Consider the following 24,961-nt stretch of genomic DNA (forward strand, 5'->3'; position numbering starts at 1 on the left):
CCGGCAGCTCCCGCAGGGCCCAGCCCCACCCCGCCCCAGCCTGCATGGGAACGCGGCCGCCACCCTGATCTCGTCCCACTGCTGCGAAGGAGAAACCATGAAGAAGCCACTTCTTCCGAGGTGACTTCACAGCAGGAAAACCCCGCGGCGTGCTGTGAACAGGCCAACACTCCGCCCGCGTACGGCCCAGACCACGGCCCTGTCCTACCCCAGACGTGAGCAGTCAGCCGCTCGGAAAACAGGAAGAGACAGGCAGGGGGAAACCGCACGGCGGAACTAGGAGGTCCCCTGAGGTCACTCCCACGGGCGGCGACCTGGCCTCCTGGCGTGTGGCCTAAGCCCTAACAGACGGGCAGGTGACCGTCCGTCCCCACTGCCCCAGCTCCTCTCGGGGTGCCGGCAGCGGCTCACCTCCCCTCCTCAGTCCCCAGGCAGATGGTGGGCACGCCCAGCGCCCCCCGGGCCGCGGCCTCGGGCTGCGCAGGCCGCTCCTCCGTGGGGACAAACACCATGCACAGGATTCGAGACTCCACGTTGAAGCACTCGATGACCTTGGGCGTGGAGTTTTGAAACGAGACGATGGCGATCTGGCCCATTTGGTTGGTGCAGCTTCCGATCTGGGTCGGGGATTGGGGAGGAGAGAGGAGCGTCTGGGCATCCACGGCACACCGACCCCTGCCTCCGGTGCCCAGTGCCGCGGGGACATTCCGGGTTGCCACGGGAACGGACGCTCCTCCCAGACTCCAGAGCCGCTGACACAGTCTGCTACCGGACCCCGCTTCTTCTTTTCAACGAATGGGGTTACTTTCCCTTTTAATTTTCATAACAAGAGCACAGTTTGGGATTGTTTTTAATTCCTCTTTCTACCCCGGAGAAGCCACGTCCCAGCGCCACGTAGCAGTGGCGGCCTGCTCGGCACAGCACGAAGGCTTCCACGCACGTGAGAGTCGACCCCACGCCACACAGGCTCACCCCAGAAAACAAAGACTTACAAAAAGAGCGCATGTCACGTGCCTCCCATGGCCACCGGCGTGAGCGTAAGGCGGTGTGCCGTGGCCCTGAGACACTGGCTGGCCGTGGGCACTCCCGTGAATCTATCTGCCGGGTCCCACAGGCTTCGTGCCCAACGTGAGGTCCAACTGTTTTCTCAGTGGCAAAGAGTCAGATCTGGTTAAGGGAAGCATTGCCAGGACAGAGCGCTCAGGGTCCTGCCGGGAAAGCCGGCCTGGGGGCAAGGGCTCCGGGGTCCCGTTTCCTCTGGGGGTCCCACCCCCCCTTACTCGTACTACAGTGTTTCCACGCTACAGAGACGCGTCCTGCCAGGGAAGGGTGCCCAGCCATGAAGCCCTGCTCCGGCCGGCGCGGACTCAGGCGGGAACAGGATCAGGAGAGGGAATGAGTCACCAACTACAGTCCCAGTGACGGAGGACTTCTCTGCTAAAATACGAAAACCTCAGGGAAACAAGCCCATCCTCCCTCGCAGCTGGGCGCATGGAATGACCCGGTTCCTCGGGCCGTTCCCCCTCGATGCTCGGGGAGGAGCCCCAACCACAGAGGCTGGGGCTGTGGGGAAGGGGAGAGGTCACCCGAGGGCAGGGCACAGTGCTGGAGGACAGCAGGGCACCCATCAGGGAGCAGGTCCGGGGGGGCCCGGGGAGACCTCAAACACAGCACACAAGGACCATCTTCCTTTGGAAAGAACCAGAAATGCCCACTGGATGGCAGTTAATTCCAATGCAGTATTTCATTTGGAACAAATTAATTTTAATTGCAAAGTTTCCAGTGTAAGAAGCCAGCACTGTCTTAGATGGAGGGGAAGGTCCCATGCAATTCAACCACCCAAATTGAAGAAATACTTAAATTACTCTCATATTAGCTAAATTGGTTGTCTCTGGGCTGAGGCTACCCCACAAAGCTTTACATGAAAAAGAAACATTTTAATTCCTGAGAATTGGACATTTTTCCAAAAGCGTTCAGTCCCCTCGTGGGTGGTTTGGGACTTTCGTGTTTATAAACAGAGCCCGGCGCACACAGCGACCACCGCAGGGTCTGGAACCCTCTCAAGCTCACACCAGCTATGGCCACAGATTCCTCGGGAAGCCGCGCCCGACGCGCAGCATCTTACCCACAGGAAGCCGTGCGCCGCGGCCAGGGGATCGAGCTGAGCCTCGCTGTTCGCGCAGGGTTCTGGGTTGTAGGCCGCACACTCGATCTAATGGGGAGACATCAAACACCCACACGTCAGAAAGGGACCGGGAGGCGTCCAGACCACAGTGTCTTCAGTGGACGACAGACTTCGACACTTAGTCACAGAAACGGCACATTATTACTTTTTAAAGGTTAAAACAGAAAAAAGAACAGATGTGGGTGTAAGCCTCAGAAATCCGCTTTTCAGAGGCAAACGTCAGTCTCCACTCTCGAATCTTCAGACCCCGGCAGGTGCCGCAGACGTCCGTCACGGGGCGCACCGCCCCTTCCGCCCTCTGCCCTCCCGGGACCTCCGGGGCGGAGTGTCGGCCAGAGTCCAGGAAGGAGAAGTAGGAACGGAATGTCTCTGCTCGTCGCACACACAAAGACACAGCCATGTGCCTCTGAACACATCCTCCGCGGTGCCAGGACAGACAGCCGGGCGCACGGATAAACCCCGCGTCAGCCCAAGCCTGCTGTACTCCGCGCAAACATGAGGCCTCTCCCTGTGACCCACTGTGGACACTGAACACCGCCGGGGTTGACACATGTGCCCTCATGTAACTAATAATGCCTGGAATGTACCAGGTATGCGAGGAACCTCCACCTCCCGACGGCCGCTGGGCAGCAAAGCCGGCTTTCACACTCATCCTCTAGCAACCTTAATTCCTAAACAAATGCCCCCAGAGAAATGCGGACAGTAGTTGACTTGGGGAGACCACGTGGGACTCTACCCAGACAAGGAGGCACCGTCTCTGTGCACAGTGGACCCCTCCTCCAGGCCCCCCGTCCATCACCTTGAACTCCTGCTGCTTGGCCACCGTCACCGGCATGTGTCCCACGAGGAGAGGGTGTCTTTCCTTCTTGATCTGATTCCCGTCATCTTCCACGCAGAACCAGCCCATGTGGTTCTCCTCCTCTGCGGGCGGGTGAAGAGAAACAGGCAGGGGCAGACCTGAGCCACCTGTGGGCTGACCCGGCCCCGTGGGCCCCAGACGTGGACATCACAGCCTACGCCAGCCCGCAGAGCTCAACACGGTTGCTGGAGCACAGCGCGCTGTCCTCCCAAAGGCAGGCCTGACAGTCACTGCGTTATTCTGAGAAGCGCGTCCTGTCTGCTGCTCGTTGCCCCTGACCGCGAGGACGCGAGGGCGGAGACTGCCCCGTAGAGCAGCTGGAGCTGCTCGTCTTCGTCTTTCTTCAACGCAACGGAGATGTTCAGATTCAAATACGACGGGCACAGTGAGAGCTGCCGCGACAGGCAGAAAACCATGGAGTAAAACACGCGAGGGAGACGCGCCTGGGCGGCTGTCGGTGACTCGTCTGCGGGGGGCTCAGGCCATGATCCCGGGGCCTGGCATCGAGCCCCGCGTCGGGCTCCCGGCTCAGCGGGGACCCTGCTTCCCTCTCTCCCTAGGGCTCCCCCTGCTTGTGCTCTCTCTCTCTGTGACAATAAGAATTAAAAAGAAAAAAGCACGAGGAAGCGAAGAGAAACTCTGCTACAGAGCAAGTTGTCCATCTCGGCTCTGCAGGGATGAAAGGGGCCGATTCTCGGGTTCAGCTCGCTCTCATCAGAGTGGGCCGTTTCAGGCTCGCAGCCTCCAGTACAAGACAAACCATGCAATCGTCCCGGGAGACAGAGGGGCACAGGCAGTGGCGGGGAGGCTCCCGCCCGGCAGGAAGTGCAGCCCTGGGCCCTGGGGCGAGCAGCGGCCGGGCCGTGTTCCCTCCGTATTTTATTTTCACTTAGCGACAACAGCACATGGGGCCTGTGTGTCACGGTGTGCTCGGGGTCACACACTGTGTGTGAACAACATACGCACAGGCCTGTCTGACTGACTCACGGCTCAACAGACCACAGGTGCGGACAGAGGAGCGGAAACAGAATCACCAAGGCCCCTCGAGGCAGCAGGAACCAGGGGCCTTCCTGACCATGAGGGCAGGCTCTCCAGGGACCGCTCAGGGGCGACCTGCTCACTGTGGGGCAGAGAAGCAGGATGTCCCACCGGTGGGGCTGGGCCTCCCGAGGGGCTGAGCCACATGTAAAAGTCAGGGCCTGTTTTTCCTAGAATCCCTTCATTATAATGCAGATATAGTAAAAACAACTCCCGCTGGGGGGCGGGGGGCCTGTTCGGCTCAGGGGGTGCAGTGGGCCCCTCCCCTGTGGATTCTGGCTCTGGTCGGTCCTGGGATAGAGCCCCGCATCCGGCTCCTCCCTGGGATCGAGCCCCGCGTCCGGCTCCTCCCTGGGATCGAGCCCCGCGTCCGGCTCCTCCCTGGGATCGAGCCCCGCGTCCGGTTCCTCCCTTCCTCTGTCTTCTGTCCCTCCCCGGCTCTCTTCTGTCCCTCCCCGGCTCTCTCACTCAAACAATCAATAAAACCTTTTAAAAACAACCACTCCTGCTCGGGTTCATTTTTCCTGTTTGAGAACATTCTTCTGGGCTGTCTGGGGGGCCCCGTCGGTTCAGCACCCGACTGTGGATTTTGGCTCAGGTCGTCATTTCGGGGTCCTGGGATAGAGCCCCGCACGGGGCGCCCTGCTCCGCGGGGTCTGCCGGTCTCCCCCACCCTCTGCTCACTCACAAGTCTTTCTCTCGGATAAATAAATAAATACTAAAAAACAGAAACAGAAACAGGAACATTCTGCCGGGTGCGCAGGGATTCTACTGCCGGGGTCTTTCTTGTGCTGGGCACGGACACCGCCCTCCGGAGAGAAGCGGCATCGGGATGCGCCCGTGGCCCCCGCCTACACATGCCCCCGAGCTGGGGTCGACCCGTCTTACCCAGAGCGAGCTTGGCCATCTGCAGGCTGTTGAGCCAAGACTCTTTGATGGCGGGCGTGAAGGTGTTGAACACGGCCGTGAAGAACGTGGGCCGCCCCGACCTGCCGGGGGAGCAGAAAGGCACTCGACGCGCAGAACGTGGATCCCGGGACCAGCCCTGCCCACGCCACCCCCGACGGGGCCGCGGAGCCGTTCTCTGAGCCCCGCCCGGGACGGCCGCCCTGCCGAGTGACCACTGACTTGTCCTGCTTCCCGGGGAGCTGCAGCTGGATGCGGCAGCAGTCTGCGGCCCGGATCGCCTCCTCCTTCTTCAGAATGAGCCTCTGTAGCCCCGACGTCCAGTCGTGCGCCACGGACTGGTTCAGGTTCTGCGAAGGGACAGGCGTGCGCGGTGAAGGTCTCACCAAGGCAGGCTCCCAGGGAGGACAGAGTGCGGCTGGGGCAGGAGCCCGGGGAAGACCAGCCTCCCATAGCGCCTTCCTAACACGAGCCCCCTACCCCGGGCTTGGGTGTCTCCAAAACGGGACGGAGACTGGAGTCCGCTTGTGAGTGAGGTGACCCAAGGACGCTTCCCCCTGACCCCCCGCCATCGCACTGGTTCTCAAGATCAGCCTGATTCTCCCTCCGCGGGGAACCCGGAGGCCCGGCCTCGCCGTGATGGCGACCCGGATGTGGACACGGAATTCCGCGCCGCGGGGCCCGCCGGTTACCTGGTAGTTCCCTCGGAGGCTCCCGACGAGCTGCGAGATCTGCCCGACCACGTTCAGGTCATGCAGCAGATTCTGTAAGTCTTGATAGAGCTGGCCGGGCCCCACGTACACCTGGTCTGCGGACGAAGCAGCACACGGCGCCACGTGAAGCCACGCGCGAGCCGGAGGGTAAGACGCCGCGGGACCGAGAATGCCTAACAAGGGGCTCTCGCCAAGCATCCTGCGCATTTTCCTTTTCTAACTTCTCATTTTGGAAGGACTTCAGACTCAGAAAAGATGCCGACTGTCCCCGTGTGCGCCCTTTACGCCGCGTCCCGTGACATTAGACTCTCACAGAACCACAGCATCGTCGTCAAACCCGCCAGGTCACGTGGACAGGACGCCGTTCGCGAGCCTGCGAGCCGTGTTCCAGTGTTGCCAGCTTCCCCGAGCTCGTGCTCTGCTCCCGGACCCGACCCACAGCCCCGCACGCACTTGCCTCCACTCCAGGCCAGGCCAGCTCCGGGGGCGCCCGTCTTCCAGGACCTGAACATCAGGACCACGGCCGGTGCGCTACCTCACAGAGCCTCTCACACTTTGGGTTTGGCTGACGTCTTGTCACTTGCATTTCTAACACACTGCTGACACTGCGTTTGACTGAAGCCAAATTTCCAACAACCGGGTCCTCCAGCACCAGCATGGGCTCCCCAGTGCCCTTTCTCCAAGGGACCACAGGACACAGAGAAGAACAGCGACAGGCAGGGGAAGAGCCCCGTCCCCCCCCCCGGGGCCACCTCTGCGCCGGGGGAAAATGTTCCTCACCCCCCCAGGACTAGGCCCCGTGCCCCTTCCTCCCGGCGAGGACACAGGCCCCACACTGACACGCAGGCAGGACCCAACGCCACGTCTCACGCGGAGCCCACCCCTTACGGGACACGCGGTCACAGCTGCCTCCTCTTCCGCATTCACAGAAACAGACGGCCTCGGGCCCCCGCCAGCGCCCCGCAGGCCAGGGAGCAGATCTGTCCGTGTTGGATAAGGATGTCTCCTGGGTCCGTTTCCGCGAGGCCAGCGTGACTGAAGCGGACGCCGCCCTCAGCACCAGGCCGGGCTGGGCGGGTCGGCAGCGGTTCCCAGGCGAGGCAAGTACACGTGCTCCGCGCAGACGCTCTTCTAAGGGACAAACCCCCGCTGGGAGAAAATAAAACCTAAAGGGCTGGGACAGTTCTCAGGGCCAGCCCGGAGGAAACCAAGCGCCCCGGCCGGTTTCGGGCACCCCGTCGCGTGTGGGAACTCTCAACGGGGTGTGTGAGGCGCCCTGCACGTTGCTCGTGCACACGGCCCAGCCGAGTGCGGGGCTTCGTCCGTCCTCCAGTGTGGACTGTCTGCGGACGCGCGTCTGCCTGCAAAACGGAGCCGGGCGTCCACCGCGAGCTTTCCAGACGCGGACGTCCGACCACTCACTCCTCGCCGGGGAGCTAACAGTCCTCAGAAACGCCCTCTGAGCCATTTTTACTGGGATCTTTCTGCCTCCGCCAGGCCTGATTTTTCAGGACTAATCTAGACAAATTCTACGACCGATGGCCTATCAAGTGCTTTGGGGACGTTTCACAACAAAGGGAGCAAGCTGGCCAGTGACCATCCGCTCCTCACACGGCTCTTCCTTACCAGCACGTCCACATGCGTGCGGCTCCCGCGAGGCCCACGGCGGCAACCTCACCGGCTCCTGTAGCCCGGCTGCTAGGCCGTGACACCCGCGCTCTGTCTTCAGTGCAGAACAAGAGACTGAATTCCCCAACGCTGAGCTCAGAGCTCAGTCATCCACACGGCAGAGAAGTCGCACGGCTATTGAGGAAGCAACAACTCCTGCCTGGCATCTCAAACTAACCGAGGGTGACAAATGCAGGAGAACCAGAAGGAACAACAGCATTGTGGGGGCATCTAAAGCCCTTCTAGAAAACTCCGGAGACAGTGGAGATGGCCCAGCTAGCTATGACTCGTGGACAGACGCGGGTTTATGCACGGAGCAGCACGGCTCGCTGTCTGCAGGCTGGTGGGAAGGAGATCCAAATTCTGGACTTGACGTGCAAGAGCAGCTCCTGGTCTGGCCCCAACAACGCATGGACCCTCATTGCTGGAGGCGTGTGGGCAGGGTGGGCGGGACAGTCCTTCCTGCCAGTGAACCTGCCGTTCCCTGTCCCTGACCGGAAGCCTGAAAGTGCCCCACGGAGGTCTGGCTGGAGTTCAGTCTTCCAACACACAGAATTAGCACATTTCAATTTGTTAAAGAAATTTTTTAACCGAGAAGGCATTTAGAGGGCCACATACTCCACAGACATCATTTCAGGAATTAGAGCTAAAACCTGGATCCCCTCCATGGACAGGAAAACCAGCAGACAGGGGTCCGCACAGCTCGGGTGCGGCACTAAGCCAGGAACGCAGAGAACACTCGCTCCCACGGAGGCCGGGTGCTGGGACCCCCCGACCCGCAGACTCGCTGCCCACAGGCCTCCCCGCTGCCCGCAGCTGTATGGCAACAGCCTGCTAAAACCCCGCACTTACACAAGGAACGCGTCCGACGCAGAGCTGAGATGAGTGACGGGTTCCAGAAACAGGAACAGAGCACGGGCCCCACGACAACCTGAAGCTCGGGAAGGCGCCCCTTCCTGGACTCCGGGGCCCAGAACACGGCTTCCCGGAGGCCTTCCTGTCTGGAATGCTGCGTCCGGACGATTCCCAATCCAACCCTTTCATGGCCACAGTCTGCTCATGACGGGGAACGAACAGCACGTCAAGGCTCCGTCCCGGAAACACCAGCACTACCGACGCGGGGCCAGTCCCCGCCGTCCTGTCTTCCTTTCTCCAGAAACAGTTTACGGAGCGATCGGCGATTATTCTGTGTTCCTGCTCTGACTCCACACTTTGTTGTTCTGCGTCCAGCCATGCGCGCCACGAAGCCGTACAAGGAAGGGGCTCTGCCGAGCGGTGTCTCAGGGTCTGCGGCCCATACAGCGCCACGCCGCCCGGTCTGGGCCCTTCCTTCCGGACAAAGCAGTGCCGCTGGCTGGAGAGCCACAGCGAGTGCCACGCCATGGCCCACGCAATCCCGAGACAGCCCGGAAGCCTCCTGGGGTTCCTGCACCTGTGGACGGCCCTGGACCCACAAATGGACCAGGCTCCGTCCTCCAGAATCCCGAGGGAGCGCCACAGGCTGGAAGGGTCCAGTCACAAAAACCCTCAGCGCTCCCTGGGCACAAGCTTCCTCCGAGCTCCGGGTGGGTGTCGGACAAAGGCCGGCGGAAGGAACCGACGAGTCAACAGGCGCGTCGCCCGCCTCCGGCTCCCGAAACCCCGCTCCTCCTCACAACCGGCTCCAGCGGTGGCTCGGAGAAAACAGTCCCTGCTGACCTCCCGAAGCATCCTGCGCCCCGGGCTCTGTCGAGGACCGTATCCAAGCACATCAGCTGTTCCTTGCATCCATCTCCTGGGGCATCAGAAGGCACCGTCAGCCCCTTACTCGTCAAGGGGTCGCCAGGACGCGGCGCTGGGTTTTGAACAGGACTTCGATAAACAGGTAGGTAGAAAGATGCAGTTTCATTAACAATTCCATTCAACGGTGATTCCAATTTTCTTTTCATCTGCCCAACAAACACTCACGGGGCGCCCACCGCACGCCCAGCCCCGAAGTGGGAAGGGGACGAGGAATAGCTCGGTGCCGATGACGTCTGCGCGCACCCCTCCGTTACCGGGACCCCGAGTCCCTAAAGTAAGGCACCACGGTAACGGGCCGCACTGAAAGAGGGTGCACGCCTGTGCACGGGCCACAGCACGGGCGGTGACACAAGTGACGCCCACGTGCGGCCTCCACCGGCAACACGGAGTGGAACACACCTCAGTGGACGGCAGACGGGTCTGGTCTTCACCCCCCTCCTCAGGACGGTGTCCACACAGACGCCCCCGAACAACGGTGCTCACGAGGCTAGCGCTTGCTTCTTGGGAGTGACGGGAAAGGTCAGGGCAAGTCAGAACACAACCGTGTACGGCCCCAAGCACGCTCCCAAGTCTCTTGAACTTAGGATGTCACATCAAACTCCTCCTTAAACTGAAGAACGAAGAAAACCCGACACTCTCCCAAAGGACACATTTTCTTCTCGCTGACAATGAGAACTGCACCTGCCGTCACCGACAGAAGCTCGTGGGAACGTTTCTGGCGCCCGTGTCTGCTCTTCCGGGGCCGGTCCACCGTGAGCAGCTCGGCTTTGACCTGTCCAGGTCCGTTCCTACGCAAGTTGCTCTGATAGACCTGCGGCCGCGCCAGGAGCGTGTCGTACCATGTCCTCTCTGACGCTGTGTGTCCCCTCGCTGATGTCCCGTGAGAACACAGGACAGGATCCGTGTATCGTGCGAGGCGTGCGCCAGCTGCTCCTGCTCTCACTGGGGCTTCCGCTCGACAGCAGGTTTTCACTGTTAAGTTTTTGGAGAGTCAAATCATGGATGAGGATTTTCAACGGACGGGGGTTGCTGCCCCTCACCCCGGAGTTGTTTCAGGGTCAGCTTTCCCATGCTGCTAACGGATTCGAATCTCGTTCTGTGTTAGCTCCATGGAAGTTATGAATAAAAACTCAAGTAAGACAACGTAGCGATGCTGTACTGCCCAGTGTCCCTTCTACGACCAAAGCCGCGGGTCAGTGATTCTCTGCGGTGACTCAAGCACAAGGAGGCAATCTCACCCGCGAATACCTTCTAACATTGCTGCTGTTACAAACACAGGAAGGCACGGTGCTGTCTGCAAAACCAAGACGCACCTGGGATTTGCACCCAATTCGGCCAAGCAATTTACATGGACTTTTCCAAACTTTCGAGATTCGCAAGTGGAACGTGAGTACATCCCGGAGACCCGCGTCCGTCTGGGAGAACCCCCTCCCCGCCCGCTCAGGACATTCCCGCCATGGAAACTGTGACACCTTCTGGGACTTTGATTTTTCACGGAGCCCATCGGCCATGCCTATAAGGACTTGGCGGTCAGTGATTCAGGACTATAGGACCCGTAACACGGGGCCTGGGGACGCGGTCTTCCAGGCTCATCCCCACCTGAGGGACCGACGGCTACCGTCACATGAGTGAGAACAACGGGAGACCTCCCAGCCTATAAGACCTGATGCTCCTCAGGCCTGTTCCGGGAGTCCGAGCGGATGGGCCCAAGAGGCCGGGAGAGCTGCGGGCTTTAAAGGCACCTCCTTCTGAACGCGCAGAAACAAAGTCTTCAGAGAGGCTGTCCCACATATTTACGGCACGAACATTTAATATCAAGGCTCATTCCATGTATGAAAAGGCCGACTGCGGGTCCCCGCTCACTGTCTTGTGTGTTCCACGCCTGGGGCAGAGGCCGGCGCCAGGGTGAAACTCAGCCAGGCTTTAATTGCATTAAAAAAGAGAGACAGAAGCACCTGGGTGGCTCAGTGGGTTAAGCCGCTGCCTTCGGCTCAGGTCATGGTCGCAGGGTCCTGGGATCGAGCCCCGAGTCGGGCTCTCTGCTCAGTGGGGAGCCTGCTTCCCTCTCACTGTCTGCCTCTCTGCCTACTTATGAACTCTCTCTGTCAAACACATAAAATCTTTAAAAATAAAATAAAATAAAAAAGAGAGATGGTAGGAGAAAGTCAGGAATACTACAACATTCAAACTCTCCAGTCCCGAGACCCTTCAGCAATAAAGACCACACACGTCACACAGCTGCAGAAGCACTGCCAGTGTCAGGACACCCGTGGCTCGTCTCGGCCGAGCAACCGGCACTCCCTCCCCGGGAGCTGCGGGAGAGCAGGGGCTGCACCATGCCGGGGTGCACGGCAGAGCCACGCCCACGACCGAGGTCCCCACGCTGCTGGACGTCCACGCACGCTCGGGAGACGGGAGGTAGCGCCCTCCCTGCTGAGTGGGAAAACGCAGAACGGAAATCACAGACCTGGGGAGACGGCGCGTCCCACAGGATGCGGCTCCCCTGCTAACCCAAAGGGCGCACGCCAGTGAGGTGGGCTCAGAGATGAGGGGCCGGTGGGCTCTCCGTCGACGTGTACCAGCCGGCGCAAAACAGGGCTCCGAGGACGGTCTCGTCCAACAGCCCCACCACCCCCCGGGGGCCCCGGACGCTGCGGAAGCCGAGCAAACGGCCTCTGAGGTTGGTGTTGACGCGGCCGCAAGACACACGCACATGAGTCAAGTGTCACTTACTCGGCTTGGCGTTGGCGACCACCGCCAGGCTCTCTGGGGGGTGCACGGGCGGGCACCTGTTTTCTCCAGCCCCGTCGCTGCTGCCATACTCCACCACTTCCACGCGTCCGAGAGGGACGCTCCACTTCAACAAGTACTTCCGGCCGGGGGACGCCAGGGCGTTGCTGTCCGCGGTGCTGAAAGAGGAGGCCGCGGGTTAGCATCCCTCCCCGCAGAAGTCAGGATACCTGTCGCCCTTGACACTCGGGCGAGAAACACACCGTTGGGTCCCCCGGGACCGCGCAGGGGAGGGCAGGAACCCTTCACTGCCTAATCTAGGGGGACGGGGGAAGACGGAAGGCTTATCTCCCAAAAGCTCCCGCGTTTCCACAAATGCTTAAAGGGGACAAGCCGGAGGCTGCCTGACGGACGGCTGGGCAGATGCTCGTGTGCTCCGGCACAGGCTGCTATCGGGGAAATGTCCGCTTCACATCGGAACGCTTTACTCCCGGGGAGAGCGAACCTCGTCTAATAAAGTCACATCCTGCCATCAGGCTCCGTGATGAAAATATGTAGGTAAAAATTAAATAAAACAATCTCATGACCTGTGCAGGTTATTTTCTTCTTTGGGCCACACAATGAGGTCTACGTGCGGAGACCCCACGAGCCACACCTGCTCCGTAGGGGAAGATACGACAGCAAACCCCTGCGTGACCAGCACCCATCTGGGCTGCCAGGCCGCCAGCCACCTGAGGTCCTCCGCGTGGCCAGGAAGCCCCCCTTCCCCCAGCAGGGGCAATCACTGCTCCCCACTTCTGGTCACTGTCTCAGTTTGCTTCCTGCAAGATGTACATATCTTTTCCAGTCAAAATGTACACAGGAATAACCAAAAGTCCAGACGCTGCACTTCCAACCGAAACGCTGGACATGTTGGTGCCCGAGCTGCCCGACGTCGCTGTGACGTTGGAAGACCTTACTTCTCCACGTCTGGTCCGCAGGCCAAGGGGGAGGAGGAGAAGGCTACGCGCAGACGCTGTGTGCTCTAGGGGCTCCGCGGGCTCTGGACGTAAAAATGGAGAAGCCCAAGAACTCGACCCCAATGTCTACTCATTGTGTTTGAATCTAAAATCTTCACTTCTACTGAGGTTTGGGGGAATCTTCCTATTCTGATCATCCTCGGGGCCTGACCGAGGTGGCTCCCCCTGCACCGCCTCCCGGGAGTGTCGCTCAGAACATCTCTGGCCACGGAACAGCGTCCCGTTTCCTCACTTCGTAGAAGGCTGTCGGAACCTGGCTTCCCTGCCACGGCCCGGGGCGTTACTCTGAGGAACAACCCTGGTAGTGACCACGGCTAACCCCCTTTCTAAGGGTCTGTCCACTTCTTGCTCATCTGGGAAGTATATGATCAGCTTCAGGTTTTTAAAAATGACATAACATTTTTCCAAAGACCCAAACTGACCGAGGGGCATGTGCTGGAGCATGTACCTGGGCCGCCCCCGGGACCCCGCAGGACGGCGAGCAGCCGTCCCGCTACATTCAGACAAAGCTTGCTTACGAACAGCAAACCCGTGGGACAGGAAACACCCACGTGTGCGCCGCGCTTCGCTGTCCACAAAGTCCTTTCACTGTGTGACCTCATCTTTCCAGTGTGTGCGGAGAGCTCACCGCCTCCCCTGGAGGGGGTGCTTCCTGCACCGTTAGGCCTGGAAACCAGTCTGTGCCGTTAGCTTCCGTGTGGCCGGAAGTGGCTCTCGGGGTGGGAACACAGGGAGCAGAAGGCACTCCCTGCCGGGACGTACTGCTCAGACCTCTCCAGGCCCCCAGGCTCAGCCCACGCCTCAGTGACCTGCTCCTTTCCACACGCAGGTGAAGGCAGTGGCCAAACCACGCCGAGCGTGGCTGCTTCCAGAGGTCCGAGTGTGGCCACGGCAAGTTTAACGATAAAGGCTGAGCCTTGGGTATGAATCAAGCAACGTCCTGACACGGGGCTGTCGTTAAAACTGGCACATTTGGGGGTGGCCGGACGGCTCAGTCGGTTAAGCAACCGACTCTTGGTTCTGGCTCAGGTCATGATCTCGGGGTCGTGACAGCGAGCCCCGCACCAGGCTCTAAGCTGAGCAAGGTGTCTTGAGATTCCCCTTCTGCCCCACCCCCACTCATGCTGTCTCCCCTCTCGCTAACAAATAAAACATAAAAAAAAAAGGGCATATTTTCCAGACTTACTCTGTACCTGTCTCAGAGCCACTGAGGACGAGGAGGAACCATAACAAACACTGACAGTAACCAGACAGCCCCGTGCCGGGCGCCAGGCTGACATGTCTCACGGTGCTCCTCAGCGGGACCCCCAGAGTCCCAGGGATCACCAGCTTCCCCGCCAGGACCCTACAGAGTGTGTGCATGAGGCTCAGCGAGACGGGGTGACTTCCCAGAGCCTTGAGAAGGTGGGGCTGGAATCGGGCCATGCCGGGTGAGCCCCTGGAGGATCACCCACCCAGACCTGTGCTGGGACTGCACGGGACCAGGGGCCGGCCACCATGGGGGGCCCACAGGCATCATGCTGGCTCTGATCTAGGGGTGTGCTCATGGAGGCCCAGCACCCAGGCCCCCTGGGAGAGGAAGCCCTGATTCACGGGCCAGTTCCATGCTGTTGCCACTCAGAGCACGAGTTCAAGCAGCCCATGGTTTGGTGCACACGTGGGCGCTCAGCGGACCCCTGGGTGAGGCCCCCGCTCACCGTGCACTGACCGTGGCACACATCAACACATCGCTCAGCAGGAAGACACGGCGCTCCTTGGTTTTGACGATCTCTCCCCGGTCGTTGTACACGGTTTCGATCATGTCATCCGACCGCACGAGGTACCGATTCCCGCTGCTGAGAAGCTGAACATTCAAAGTCACAGTTGACGCGCTCCCCGCAACCGAGGTCGTCAGAAGGACAGAAAGCGTGAGCGGAAGTCTTGCAAAATATAGGAGCACAGAGCGTCAAGGCTTTGCAGGTTTTCCCCTATACGGAGAATTGCCGCACCTCCGATCACCCTGTATGCGTGCACTGCGTGGAGTGCTGAAAGCAGCTTTTTACTCTGTGGTTTCAGTGTTTGGAATTACCTAGAGTGCGGGGAGTCTGACCACCACAGCCCTTACACAGCTCCTCCAGCCGAGAGACACGGACCCAGGCACGGGGGGCCCACCTGTTCTCACCCGTCAGCCGTACGCCTTCTCCTTAAACAACTTGCCCGAGTACTAGCCCCAGCCCTTAGAGACTCTCGTCCGCGGCCGGCCGGCCGTCCTCACTGTCAGTCTGTTCTCGACATGTGCACGGGGAGGACGAGGCCGTGCGCACAGGCACGGGATCGCCAGCGAGGGACACGCAGCCCTTCCTCGTCAGCCTTACTCGGGGCCCCACACAAGTCTGCAAGCGCTGTTACCAGAGCCAAGCAGGGTCCTAAACCACGTCCCCGGCGCTTAATGCTACCTTCAGCTCACAGAAATTCCTAATCAAATTATTAAGAAAGTCAGGAAAAACCTGTTCCTCAAAACGCATTAAAGTTCTCGTCGTGAACCCTCGGGGGGTCACTGGGAGGACACTGGCCCTACAGACAGAAGCGGAAATGACCTTAGCGACGTAGGTACGACACGGAATTACTCAACACCAAACCTCTCCCCGTGGACCGGGGCTGTGAGCAGGTTCAAAGTCCACGTCCGCCCAGGCTGCTGTCCCCGGACGGGCTCGCCCGCATAGAGCAGAAACGCAGCTCTGCCCAGAAACTGCTTTCCCGCCGCGGCTCCTTCCCGTTCCCATAGCTTAGTCCGAGCACGGACAGGTGCAGGTGAGAACGAATGTGACCCCCTCCGCTTTGGTCGTGACCCTCTGAGCGGAAACACCGCCTTTTGGCAGCGAGATTCAGACCCCGCAAGGCTGTCGCAGAGGCGGGAGGCCCCTCCCCCGAGGAAGCCTGCCCGACCAGCCGGATGCCCTCCATCGGCCTCGGAGGCAGGGCCGGAGCCGGGGCGTCAGCACAAAGCTTCCAGAAGGTGAGTAGCGAGTGTCGGAAGGAAGGGTGGCGTGTTAGCCAGGGCACAGCAGGTCCCCGCACGGACTGGGGGGCCGCTCAACCTTGTTCAGGTATCTCTCGTTGACAGCCTGGGCGACCTGCTTGATCTCACAGCGCTGGTCGGCATCTCTCTTCCTCTCGTTCAGCTTCTCCGCTAGGGTTTCCAGCTCGGTCAGCGCCATCTGAAGGGGCAACCGGTCCGGGTGCCCTCGGGACGTGTTCTTCAGCATGTCCTGGGGGAGAAGCACCGTCAGAGGAGTCACGGGACTGCCGGGGCGGGGGCGGACCGCGGCCCACATGTGCTCTCAGCCAGCGGCTGTGAGGCTCACACACTCCGTCGGGGGAGGGTAAGATAAGCACTGGGAGAGAAGGCGCAGCCCAGTGACTCACGATCTGGCCACACACGGGAACGGCTCCTTTTGCACAAACTAAAGGAACTTATTAAATGGCTTTGCTAATGGAAAAGACCAGCATTTCCCAATACAGGGCACCATAAATATGAACGTGCCACATCTTAGAAGCACCCGCCCTCCATAACCATGCTCAGGGTCACTCCTAGCCTGCTTCTCTCCACCCCAGTCGGACCCACGGACCCCGGAGGTCAGCTTCCAAACACGGAGTCGGCAGCATTCCTCCCGTGCCTTCACCCCGCACGGAGGAGCCGAATCTCCCGGGGGCCGGACACCCTCTGTACGCATCCGCAGGCTCCCAGCGGGAAGAGGGCGCTGCCAGGAGGGGCCGACAGTCTGATCACCGACAAAGTGGCACCACACGTGTCAAACACGGGAGTCGGCTTTCAGGAGCAGCATCTGTGGGACAGTCACGGGCCGTCCCCCTGCTCTGACACCGGACACGGAGTGGGTCTCCGCTCACTCACACAGGCCACGTACGGACTCCTGCAGACGGAAGCAGACGTGTCTGGAAGCACCCTTCTCACCCGGCCCCCCGATGCCGGAATTCAACGGTGCCTGCCTCACCTTTCCACCTGCTTTTCATCTGAAGGAAAAAACCTGCAGAAGCGATGACATATTTCCACTCTGCGTGGGCTGTACAGACCCTGCCGCACGCCCGCGTCCCTACGCGTCACTGTACAGACCCTGCCGCACGCCCGCGTCCCTACGCGTCACTGTACAGACCCTGCCGCACGCCCGCGTCCCACGCGTCACTGTACAGACCCTGCCGCACGCCCGCGTCCCTACGCGCGTCACGTGTACAGACCCTGCCGCACGCCCGCGTCCCTACGCGTCACTGTACAGACCCTGCCGCACGCCCGCGTCCCTACGCGTCACTGTACAGACCCTGCCGCACGCCCACGTCCCTACGCGTCACTGTACAGACCCTGCCGCACGCCCGCGTCCCTACGCGTCACTGTACAGACCCTGCCGCACGCCCGCGTCCCTACGCGTCACTGTACAGACCCTGCCGCACGCCCGTGTCCCTACGCATCACTTGAATCCTTTCGAGGCAGCAGACTCCTCGGGAGAATGCCACCTGCTCCAACGGTGCGAGCTGGCAGGGCCGGCCCCGGTGCCAACCACAGTCAGGACACAACCATGCAGGGAAAAAGGACGTCTGTCCCTCCGTCCAGACCGTGAGTCCCACTGGTCCAACATGGGACAGATAACAGCAGTGGGACACAGTGAGATAAACATTCCTACGGGACCATGTTCTCAACCCAGCAGGCCCAGAAAAGCCAGGGCCATTCAGCTTTACCAAGGGTCAGGGAAGCCTGGGGGGTCCCAGCGCTACCAGTAACATGCCCCAGGAGAGCTGGGGTCGGCGCAGAGACAGGGAGAGCAGGCTTCCCGATGGGCCAGAAGAAGAGGGAGGAAGCACGCCGGTCCGCACGCCGTCCCTCCCTGCGTGCACAGAGCAGACTCAGAAGGGAGGGGACACGCGGTCTAGTCTTCCAGCCCGGCCGCCGGCCCCCGCGGTCCCCCAGGCAGCAGCTCCCGGGAGCACCCGTACTGGGAGCGGAGCCCCTGCATGACCCAGCCGCCCAGACTGCACACTCTGCGTCCAACCATGCATTCTCCTGAGACCCAGACCCACCCCGAGCCCCCCAACCTGTCAGGGGAGCCACTCACAGGGATCCCGGAGGTCTCAGGTCAGGCTCCTGAGTCCCAGGAGGACGGGGCGGGGGTCGGGGAGGAAGAGCCACAGAGGGACCGATCTCAGCCCACGGGGAAAAGCTGTTAAACGAGTGTTCCTGGACCAGAATCAGAGAAATGTTACCCAAGACCACGACCCTGCTCTCAGGCACCATGAGGCGCAGAGCCTGTCCTCTGGTGTTTTTGTTCTGTTCCCCACAGCCCTCGCACCTCTTCTAAAAATACCTATTTTGGTAATACCTGGGCCAAAGGTCTACCAGGACTTACTAACAGTTAACCAAAGGCTGACAAACGAGATTGGAAACCACATCCAGCTGTAACAACGAAGAACAAAAACCTTCCGCGAGTGCGGCGTGAAAACGCAGCAGGTCTCGGCACGCGCCGTGGACGGGGTGACCGGGGGTGACCAGGCACGCACCAGCACGCACCAGCACAGTCTGCACGTGAGGTTGAACGTGCTCCACACGATCCCAGGGAGGTCATGCTCTTGCCCTTGGTCCCTGTGTCCCGCTCTAGCTAAAGAAGGAACTGTCTAATTGGCTCCACCTTCCTTCCTCACCGAACTGCCCGCCTGGGGCCGCCCACACGAGCAGCTGTGAATCAAACACATTTTCTGGGTATCCTGACGGCTTCTGTTATTAGCCCTCCAGCACACACGACGGAACCCGAACCTGGATCGGACACGTACATGACGGACGCTCGCTAGAACACGGACGTGGAAAACAAAGACTAACGGCCCCACGAGACCAGCCACGGACACAGCAGATGTCAGCGGTCTGGGGTGCGTGTCCTTCTTCTCACAGCTCTGTGACGACGCGGTCTGGGAGGACACGTTCCACAGAGATCTGGTCGGTCACAGCCGTAGCCGTAACCTCAAGGGAAGGAGCCTGGGTGATGTCACCGAGGGCCTAGGTGACGTCACCGAGGGCGGGGCCAGTCCGCCTTCCTGCGTCCCCAGACACGAGCCATGCCGAGCCGCCTGACAAATCGGTGGAACCCACACCCGGGGGCTGGCGTGGGCTGTCCGCCTCCGTGCGGCGGGGCCCCGGCTGTGGGGAGGGCGAGGCGTGTGCGCGGACGGAGCGTCCCACGGAATCGGTGCCTCACATCTGGCCCCAAAACCGGATTTGTTGGAAACAACACAGGCACCAATCTGAATATGCTTAGTTTCCAACCACGTCGGGCCCACGGGTGAGCCTCTCCACAAGGCGTCTCTGCTCCCTACACCGTCTGTGGACCACGTTTACAACAGGCTCGGCTTGACGGAGTCTGGACTCAGACTCCTGAGCCCGCCCGTGCCCTCTGGCCGCAGAGGGTGGGCTCTTTCCCACCTGAGCCTAGACCCAGACCCTGATGGCTGCGGACGGGGCGGATTCCTTTCTGTCCCTGGGGAACCTGCATCCGCCCCGTCTGCCCATGCAGGAGTGGGCCGGTGAGGGCCCGGGGCCGTGTCCACACTCGGGAGCCCCAACCCTGCCCGCCATAACCGCCCGGGGAGGGAGGAGCCTGGAGACGGGGCCAGGAGCACAGCGGCGGCGCGCGGGCGGACGCCAGGAAGGGCACGTCCTTACCTGCAGCAGCAGAATAAACTGCGGGAACCTCTGTATGGGCTTCGTCATCAGACTGTAGAGCGTGACGCGGTCGGGGCTGGACTCCTGGCACTGCTGTGGGGAGAAGCCCGGATTCTCGCACTGCGGCCGGCAGGGACCCCCACCCGGGGCCACGGCTGCCCTCACCCGACGGAGACCGTGCGGCAGACCCGCTGCAGAACCCCACACCCGGCACTGCCCGCGTGCTCGCGCCTCCGAGGGCCAGAGCGCGCGGGGGCCGGTTCCGAGTGGAAATCTCCCAGGTTGGCATTCAATGCTCCCCGAGGGCGCCCGGCCCCCAGGCGGGGCTCGTCCACCTACAGACGCATCTCGGCCTTCTAGGGACTGGCAGTTTGAGACGCTACAGCCACCCGAAAGTGCGCTGACAGAAAGGAGAAAAAGAGGCTCCCGGGAGACTCTGTCGGTTGGACATTCGCCTCCCGCTCACGTCCTGGCCCCGGGGTCCCAAATTGAGCCCCACATCAGGCTCCCTGCTCAGCGGGAGCCTGCTTCTCCCTCTCCCTCTTCCCCTGCTTGTGATCTCTATTCCTCTCTCTTAAATAAAAAAAATGTTAAAAAAAAAAAAAAAAAGGAGAAGAAAAAAACCGCACAGAACCCCAAACGAGAGTCGGCAGGGCTCTGGACGGCAGCCAGGCCCAGCTCTGGGCGAGTTCTCCGCAGCAGCCGCCGCCGGCCAGGCTTGGTTCTGGGGGGAGGGTCTCGGGGGAGGGGGTGGGGAGGGCAGGCTGTCCCTGAGTCTGTGTCCTACGGAAGCTGCCCCAGGAGCAGCCATGGCAGAGGACGTCTGGGGTGAGGGCTGCCACCACCGTGCAGCAGGGGCCACCGAGTCCCTCGTCATGCCTCCGTGTGCCAGGGAGGGATGCGCCGCAGGCCGGACCACCGCACGGGGATGGGGTCTCCGGCTAGGGCAGCGGTGTGGCCGCATGGCAGAGCGAGGGCTCAGCCCCACCACCACCAAGGGCGGCTCAGCCCCCTAAGACTGGTTCCCGGGTGGACCAGGATGACCCACACCTCGCCCCCAAGCCACCCGGCACGCGGTCAACTGGCGGCGGGGGCTGCCCCTGGCCCCCCCGGCGGACAACCTCCACAAGATGGTTACAACCTCCTCCAAGCAAGTGACCGCCTGACCATCTGTGTGTCCTTCCCCCAGAAGCCACGTGGGATACAGAGAGACCACCGAGTGCCGAGACCCATGAAGCGGGGACTGACAGGATCCCCCACTAACGCTGACCGGAGCGTAACCGGCTGGCGAGGGTGGCACCCGCGTCCGCTCCCTATGGTGGCAGGAGATCGAGAATTCAGTTCAAGGAAAGGAGCAAGCTTCGGCTCAGGGTTTATGACGGGAGCTGGGGCCTCGTGCGCGTGAGGTCTGGGGTCGGTGGCTGGCCACGGTGAGGGGCCGTGGGCCAAATATCCCAGGTCAACTGCGTATTGTCAACATCAGAGGCACCTTGCCTCTCACTGGAGCAGGGACAGAGCCCACGGCCCACGGGGGGCTCATCCCTCGGGGATCAGCTCCCTGCTCAGACTTGAGGGGCCTGGGGGGTCTCCACCCCAATCCCAAGGCAGCTTCCTCTGCGATCGGACCTTAGCTGTCCGTCTGCCCGCCCCTCCGCACCCCTCCCGGGGGTGCACATGGAGGTTATTTCCCGAGAGCCCTGCCACCCCTGAAGACTCACCTTTGCTTCCAGCTCTGACCCAGCCCCTCGGTACCGAAGCTTGCGTGACTCTCGACGTTTACAGGCAACATGCATGAAAGCTTCACCACGAAGCATGTGCCCACGGAACGCGTTATCAAAGGGTGTGAAAACCCAGAATGGGAAGAAAAACCAAGGGCTAACCTTTAAGAACTCGAGGAACGCAGGCTTTGTAGCACACGTTTTCTTGAGGATTGCCACCGCGGTGCTGAAATTATTCACGTACTCGCTGTAGGCGTCCAGCACCATGGACTTGGAAAACTGAAACACCAGAGAGAACAGAAAACCGTCAACGGCGTGCAGAGCCCAGAGGCTCACACTTGTGGGACAGAAGAGAACACTTGAGACCCGCCCCAGATGGGACCCCTCAGTCGCTGGGATGTTTCTACAGGACACGCTTCCTTACGACCCCGTGTGATGTCCTTTCTTCTTTAAGCAAACTCGCTAGGACTTGTTTGAACAGATGGTCGGTCTCCCCCCGCTCTGCCCGATGTGCTCATCGGCTCAGACCCCCGACGGTCCGGCCTTCAGCTCAGCAGCAGCCCCAACCAACACCTGCCCCCAATGTCCGGCCGGTCCTCGCTCCGTGGATTTCACCTCTGGGGGGGCCACCCCACAGGCCCCAACAACCTGACTGGCAGGCCCTGAAGGTTCCCGGAGACGCTGCGGGGGAGGCAGGGCACCGATCCCTCCTGCGTCTCTGGCTGAGGGCCACGCCGCTCCCTTTCCGTTTCCCTAGAAACGCCAAGAGGCCTCCTGCTGGGACTCTCCGCAGATCCCACAGATCCCCAAGATACACAGTAAGATCCATCCGGGTCTGACGCAACTATCACTGACCAAAAAAAATGCTTTCTGTATAAAAATCAACTACAGTTTTTAAGGTGTTTCTTCCTTTTAAAGAAGTTACTAAGACAAATATTTCAAGAAGTGAGAGCCAATGCAGAGACCAACACATAAAACAGCCGGAAAACACAACTGCCGCGCAACCGTGCTGTCTCTGCTCTCTCTGCTCTCCGCGAGGTGCCTGTGGGGCACCAGGCAGACGCCGCAGGGAGAGCTCTGCTCCTGCGCGGGGCTCGAGGCGGCCCGTGACTCGGCACGTCGTCAAGCCCACGCTGTTCTGCGGGAAAGATAAAGGCTTCCCCGTCTACACAGCACACTCGTAAGCCCAGCACACGGAGTTCACAAACGGACCAAGACAAAGGGTTCGGAACTGCCGGTGCACACCGGAGGCTGCTGGTTTCCAGGCAGCTGAACTCCTCCCCCGCCACGAAACGTGAACGTGGGTCGCCACGTCCTGAGTCACCAGCGGCCTCAAGACTGCATCAGCATCACAATCACATGTCCCCAGGCCCCAGAGCCTTGGCTGGAGTGAACATGTGGGGAGTTTCCACGGACCCTGGTGGGGCAGGGAGCAGGGCAAGACCCAGCTGCCCCGGGCTGGGCGGGAGAGAGCGGCACCCTCCACAGAGCCCCAGCTCGGCCACAAAAACCACACTCCAACTGCCTGGAGTGGCACTGGACAGAGCTGGCCCGTTCCAGGACACCCCACCGGCCTCAGGACAGCGCCTAACCATGTGTCCCGGAGCCCCCCGGCCACGGTGGCCACAGAGAGCAGCCAGGCCCGCTGCCGACATGGACCCCCAGCATGAGTGTTCCCCCAGGCACAGGCACGGGCGGGGCGCAGCAGCCTACCGAGGCCACGAAGACGTCCCCGATGGTTTCCACGGAGTCCCACTCGGCCACGCGGCTGGCCAGCGCAATCTGGAACATGCCGTGGCACTGCAGCAGCTCCTTGACGCGGTAGAACACGAGCCTCAGCTTCCTCTCGCTCAGCATCTTGGGCTCCATCTCCGACAGCGGCTTCTCGTATTGCTGGCAAAGACACGGGGGGCGGCGCGGACGCTGGAGGGCGCATCGCAGACACGCGGAGAAACCCACTCACAGAAGTCACGGTTCACGCAAGCCACGCGGCTCTCCGCGCCTCCCGGGGGTCCCGCCACGCCGACCCCGTCCCGGCGCGTGGGCACGCGTGAACCCGCACGGGCGGACGAGGCCCGTGACACCCACGTCCCCACGACACGACGCGTCCGTACCTCCAGAATCCTCTTCAGGGCGCCCACGTAGTTCTTCTCGCTGTCGACCACGGAGCCCAGGATGTACCTTCTCACAACCTGGTGACACGCGGAAACGGCAGTGAGCGGAGCACGGCAGGAAACGGAAAAGTCACGTCTCGTGCAGGACGAGCTTTGCTTTGTTCCGAGCTTTGCTTTGTTCCCGAGTCCTCGGCGCGGGAAGCAAGGTCACCGCCCGGCCCTGAGGGTGTGCTGGACGGCGCCCGCGGGCACAGACCTCCTGGGCCCACTGCCACGGCCACGGGATAGGTCCAGCCTCAAACTGTGAACGGTAGGGACAGCGGGACAGGCCGCACTGCAGCAGTGACGCCAGCCGCTGGGAGCCGTGGGGCAGAGTCTCCCAGGCTTGCGCTGGGCTGGGCTGCGGCAGCTCCCCAAGCACATCAAGCCTGAGAGCCGCTCCCGCCCTGACTCAAAGCCCGCGGGTGGCATCACAGGTCTAGGGGCGTCGCTTTCCCAAACCGATCCAGGGATGTCGCTTCCCCAAACCGATCCAGGGGCATCGCTCCTGCAAACCAATCCAGGGGCATCGCTTCCCCAAACCGATCCAGGGACGTCGCTCCCGCAAACCTGTGGAAGCAGAATCGGCCTCCGAGACAAGAGGAGACCTTCTGGCTCAACAGCTCGCGAGCGAGCACAGCCAGGCAGCGGAGGGCACGGCAAAGGGATGAAGACCGCCCCCGTCGCCCTCACGGCTGCGGGTCAGTCGCGCCCAGGGGACGGCGCCTCTGGCGCGGTTCCTGGGAAAGGCTGGACGCCTGGCGGGGCCATCAAGCCTAGAGTCTGGCAAGTTCCTTTGGCCAAGCAGTGAAGAATGAGCACAGAACCAGCAGGGCCTCTACACCCCTGGCCCCGTCCGCCCCTCGCCCCGCAGCGCCCGCACAAGGCTGGCGACGGAGCCCAGCGCCCCCCATGGCCGGACCCGGCACTGCCCACCATGGGGAGCTGGCAGTAGAGGATGTCCCAGGACCATACCGTCCCACAAAAGGCGATAGACAAGGGAGTGACTCTCCACAAAAAGGACCATTCAAACCCACAAAGCTAAGACAGAAACCAGTGCTCCTCGGTCACGCAAGGAGGTCAGGGCCGCACTCGGCGTGGAAGGTCTGGGGTGGAGAGAGGCCCCCGCGGTCAGGAGTCTGAGCGCCACGAGGAAGGCCAGACCCCACCGCCCAGTCACTCCCCGGACGAGCAGCGACCTGTCTCCACCGTCCCTTCCCTGAATTCAGATTCCCAGATGCTCCAAGTCTCCTCAGGTAGAAATCTGGGGTCAAACCCAGGAAACTACAGACATTTTTAACAGTCCCGAGAGAACTCGGAGAGGCCAGGCCCCACGTCCCCTGTACAGCCGTCCCCGGCTACATCACGGTGCCCAACCTGTGCCTGCCATCAGGGAGGGCCCTGCTTCATCCCTCTCCACTGGACCCCGTGTCCTCCGACAAGGGGACCCAAGTCCCAGTCACACTGTATCCCCCCAGGAATGAGCATGGAGA

At 61.3% G+C, this 24,961-nt stretch overlaps 1 protein-coding gene across 5 annotated transcripts in view; it reads right to left on the reverse strand.

Annotated features, from left to right (window-relative positions):
- ARHGEF10 (Rho guanine nucleotide exchange factor 10) overlaps nt 1-24,961 on the reverse strand; it is an 82,362-nt gene that overhangs the window by 15,018 nt on the left and 42,383 nt on the right. For 4 of the 5 annotated variants that reach the window (XM_045086174.1, XM_045086176.1, XM_045086172.1 and 1 more), the window contains 13 exons: nt 23,430-23,507; nt 23,029-23,208; nt 21,478-21,594; nt 19,598-19,690; nt 15,978-16,148; nt 14,598-14,743; nt 11,885-12,060; nt 5,681-5,796; nt 5,211-5,338; nt 4,971-5,071; nt 2,985-3,106; nt 2,126-2,212; nt 412-617 (listed from right to left, as the gene is read on the reverse strand). In XM_045086174.1, coding sequence (XP_044942109.1) covers nt 412-617; nt 2,126-2,212; nt 2,985-3,106; nt 4,971-5,071; nt 5,211-5,338; nt 5,681-5,796; nt 11,885-12,060; nt 14,598-14,743; nt 15,978-16,148; nt 19,598-19,690; nt 21,478-21,594; nt 23,029-23,208; nt 23,430-23,507 — 1,721 coding nt within the window. The remainder of the gene's footprint in view (nt 1-411; nt 618-2,125; nt 2,213-2,984; nt 3,107-4,970; nt 5,072-5,210; nt 5,339-5,680; nt 5,797-11,884; nt 12,061-14,597; nt 14,744-15,977; nt 16,149-19,597; nt 19,691-21,477; nt 21,595-23,028; nt 23,209-23,429; nt 23,508-24,961) is intronic. The other variant, XM_045086175.1, reaches the window with a different exon arrangement.

Source organism: Mustela putorius, unplaced genomic scaffold (genome assembly GCF_011764305.1).
Source record: "Mustela putorius furo isolate JIRA1106 unplaced genomic scaffold, ASM1176430v1.1 tig00000905_pilon_pilon_pilon, whole genome shotgun sequence".
Taxonomy (NCBI): domain Eukaryota; kingdom Metazoa; phylum Chordata; class Mammalia; order Carnivora; family Mustelidae; genus Mustela; species Mustela putorius.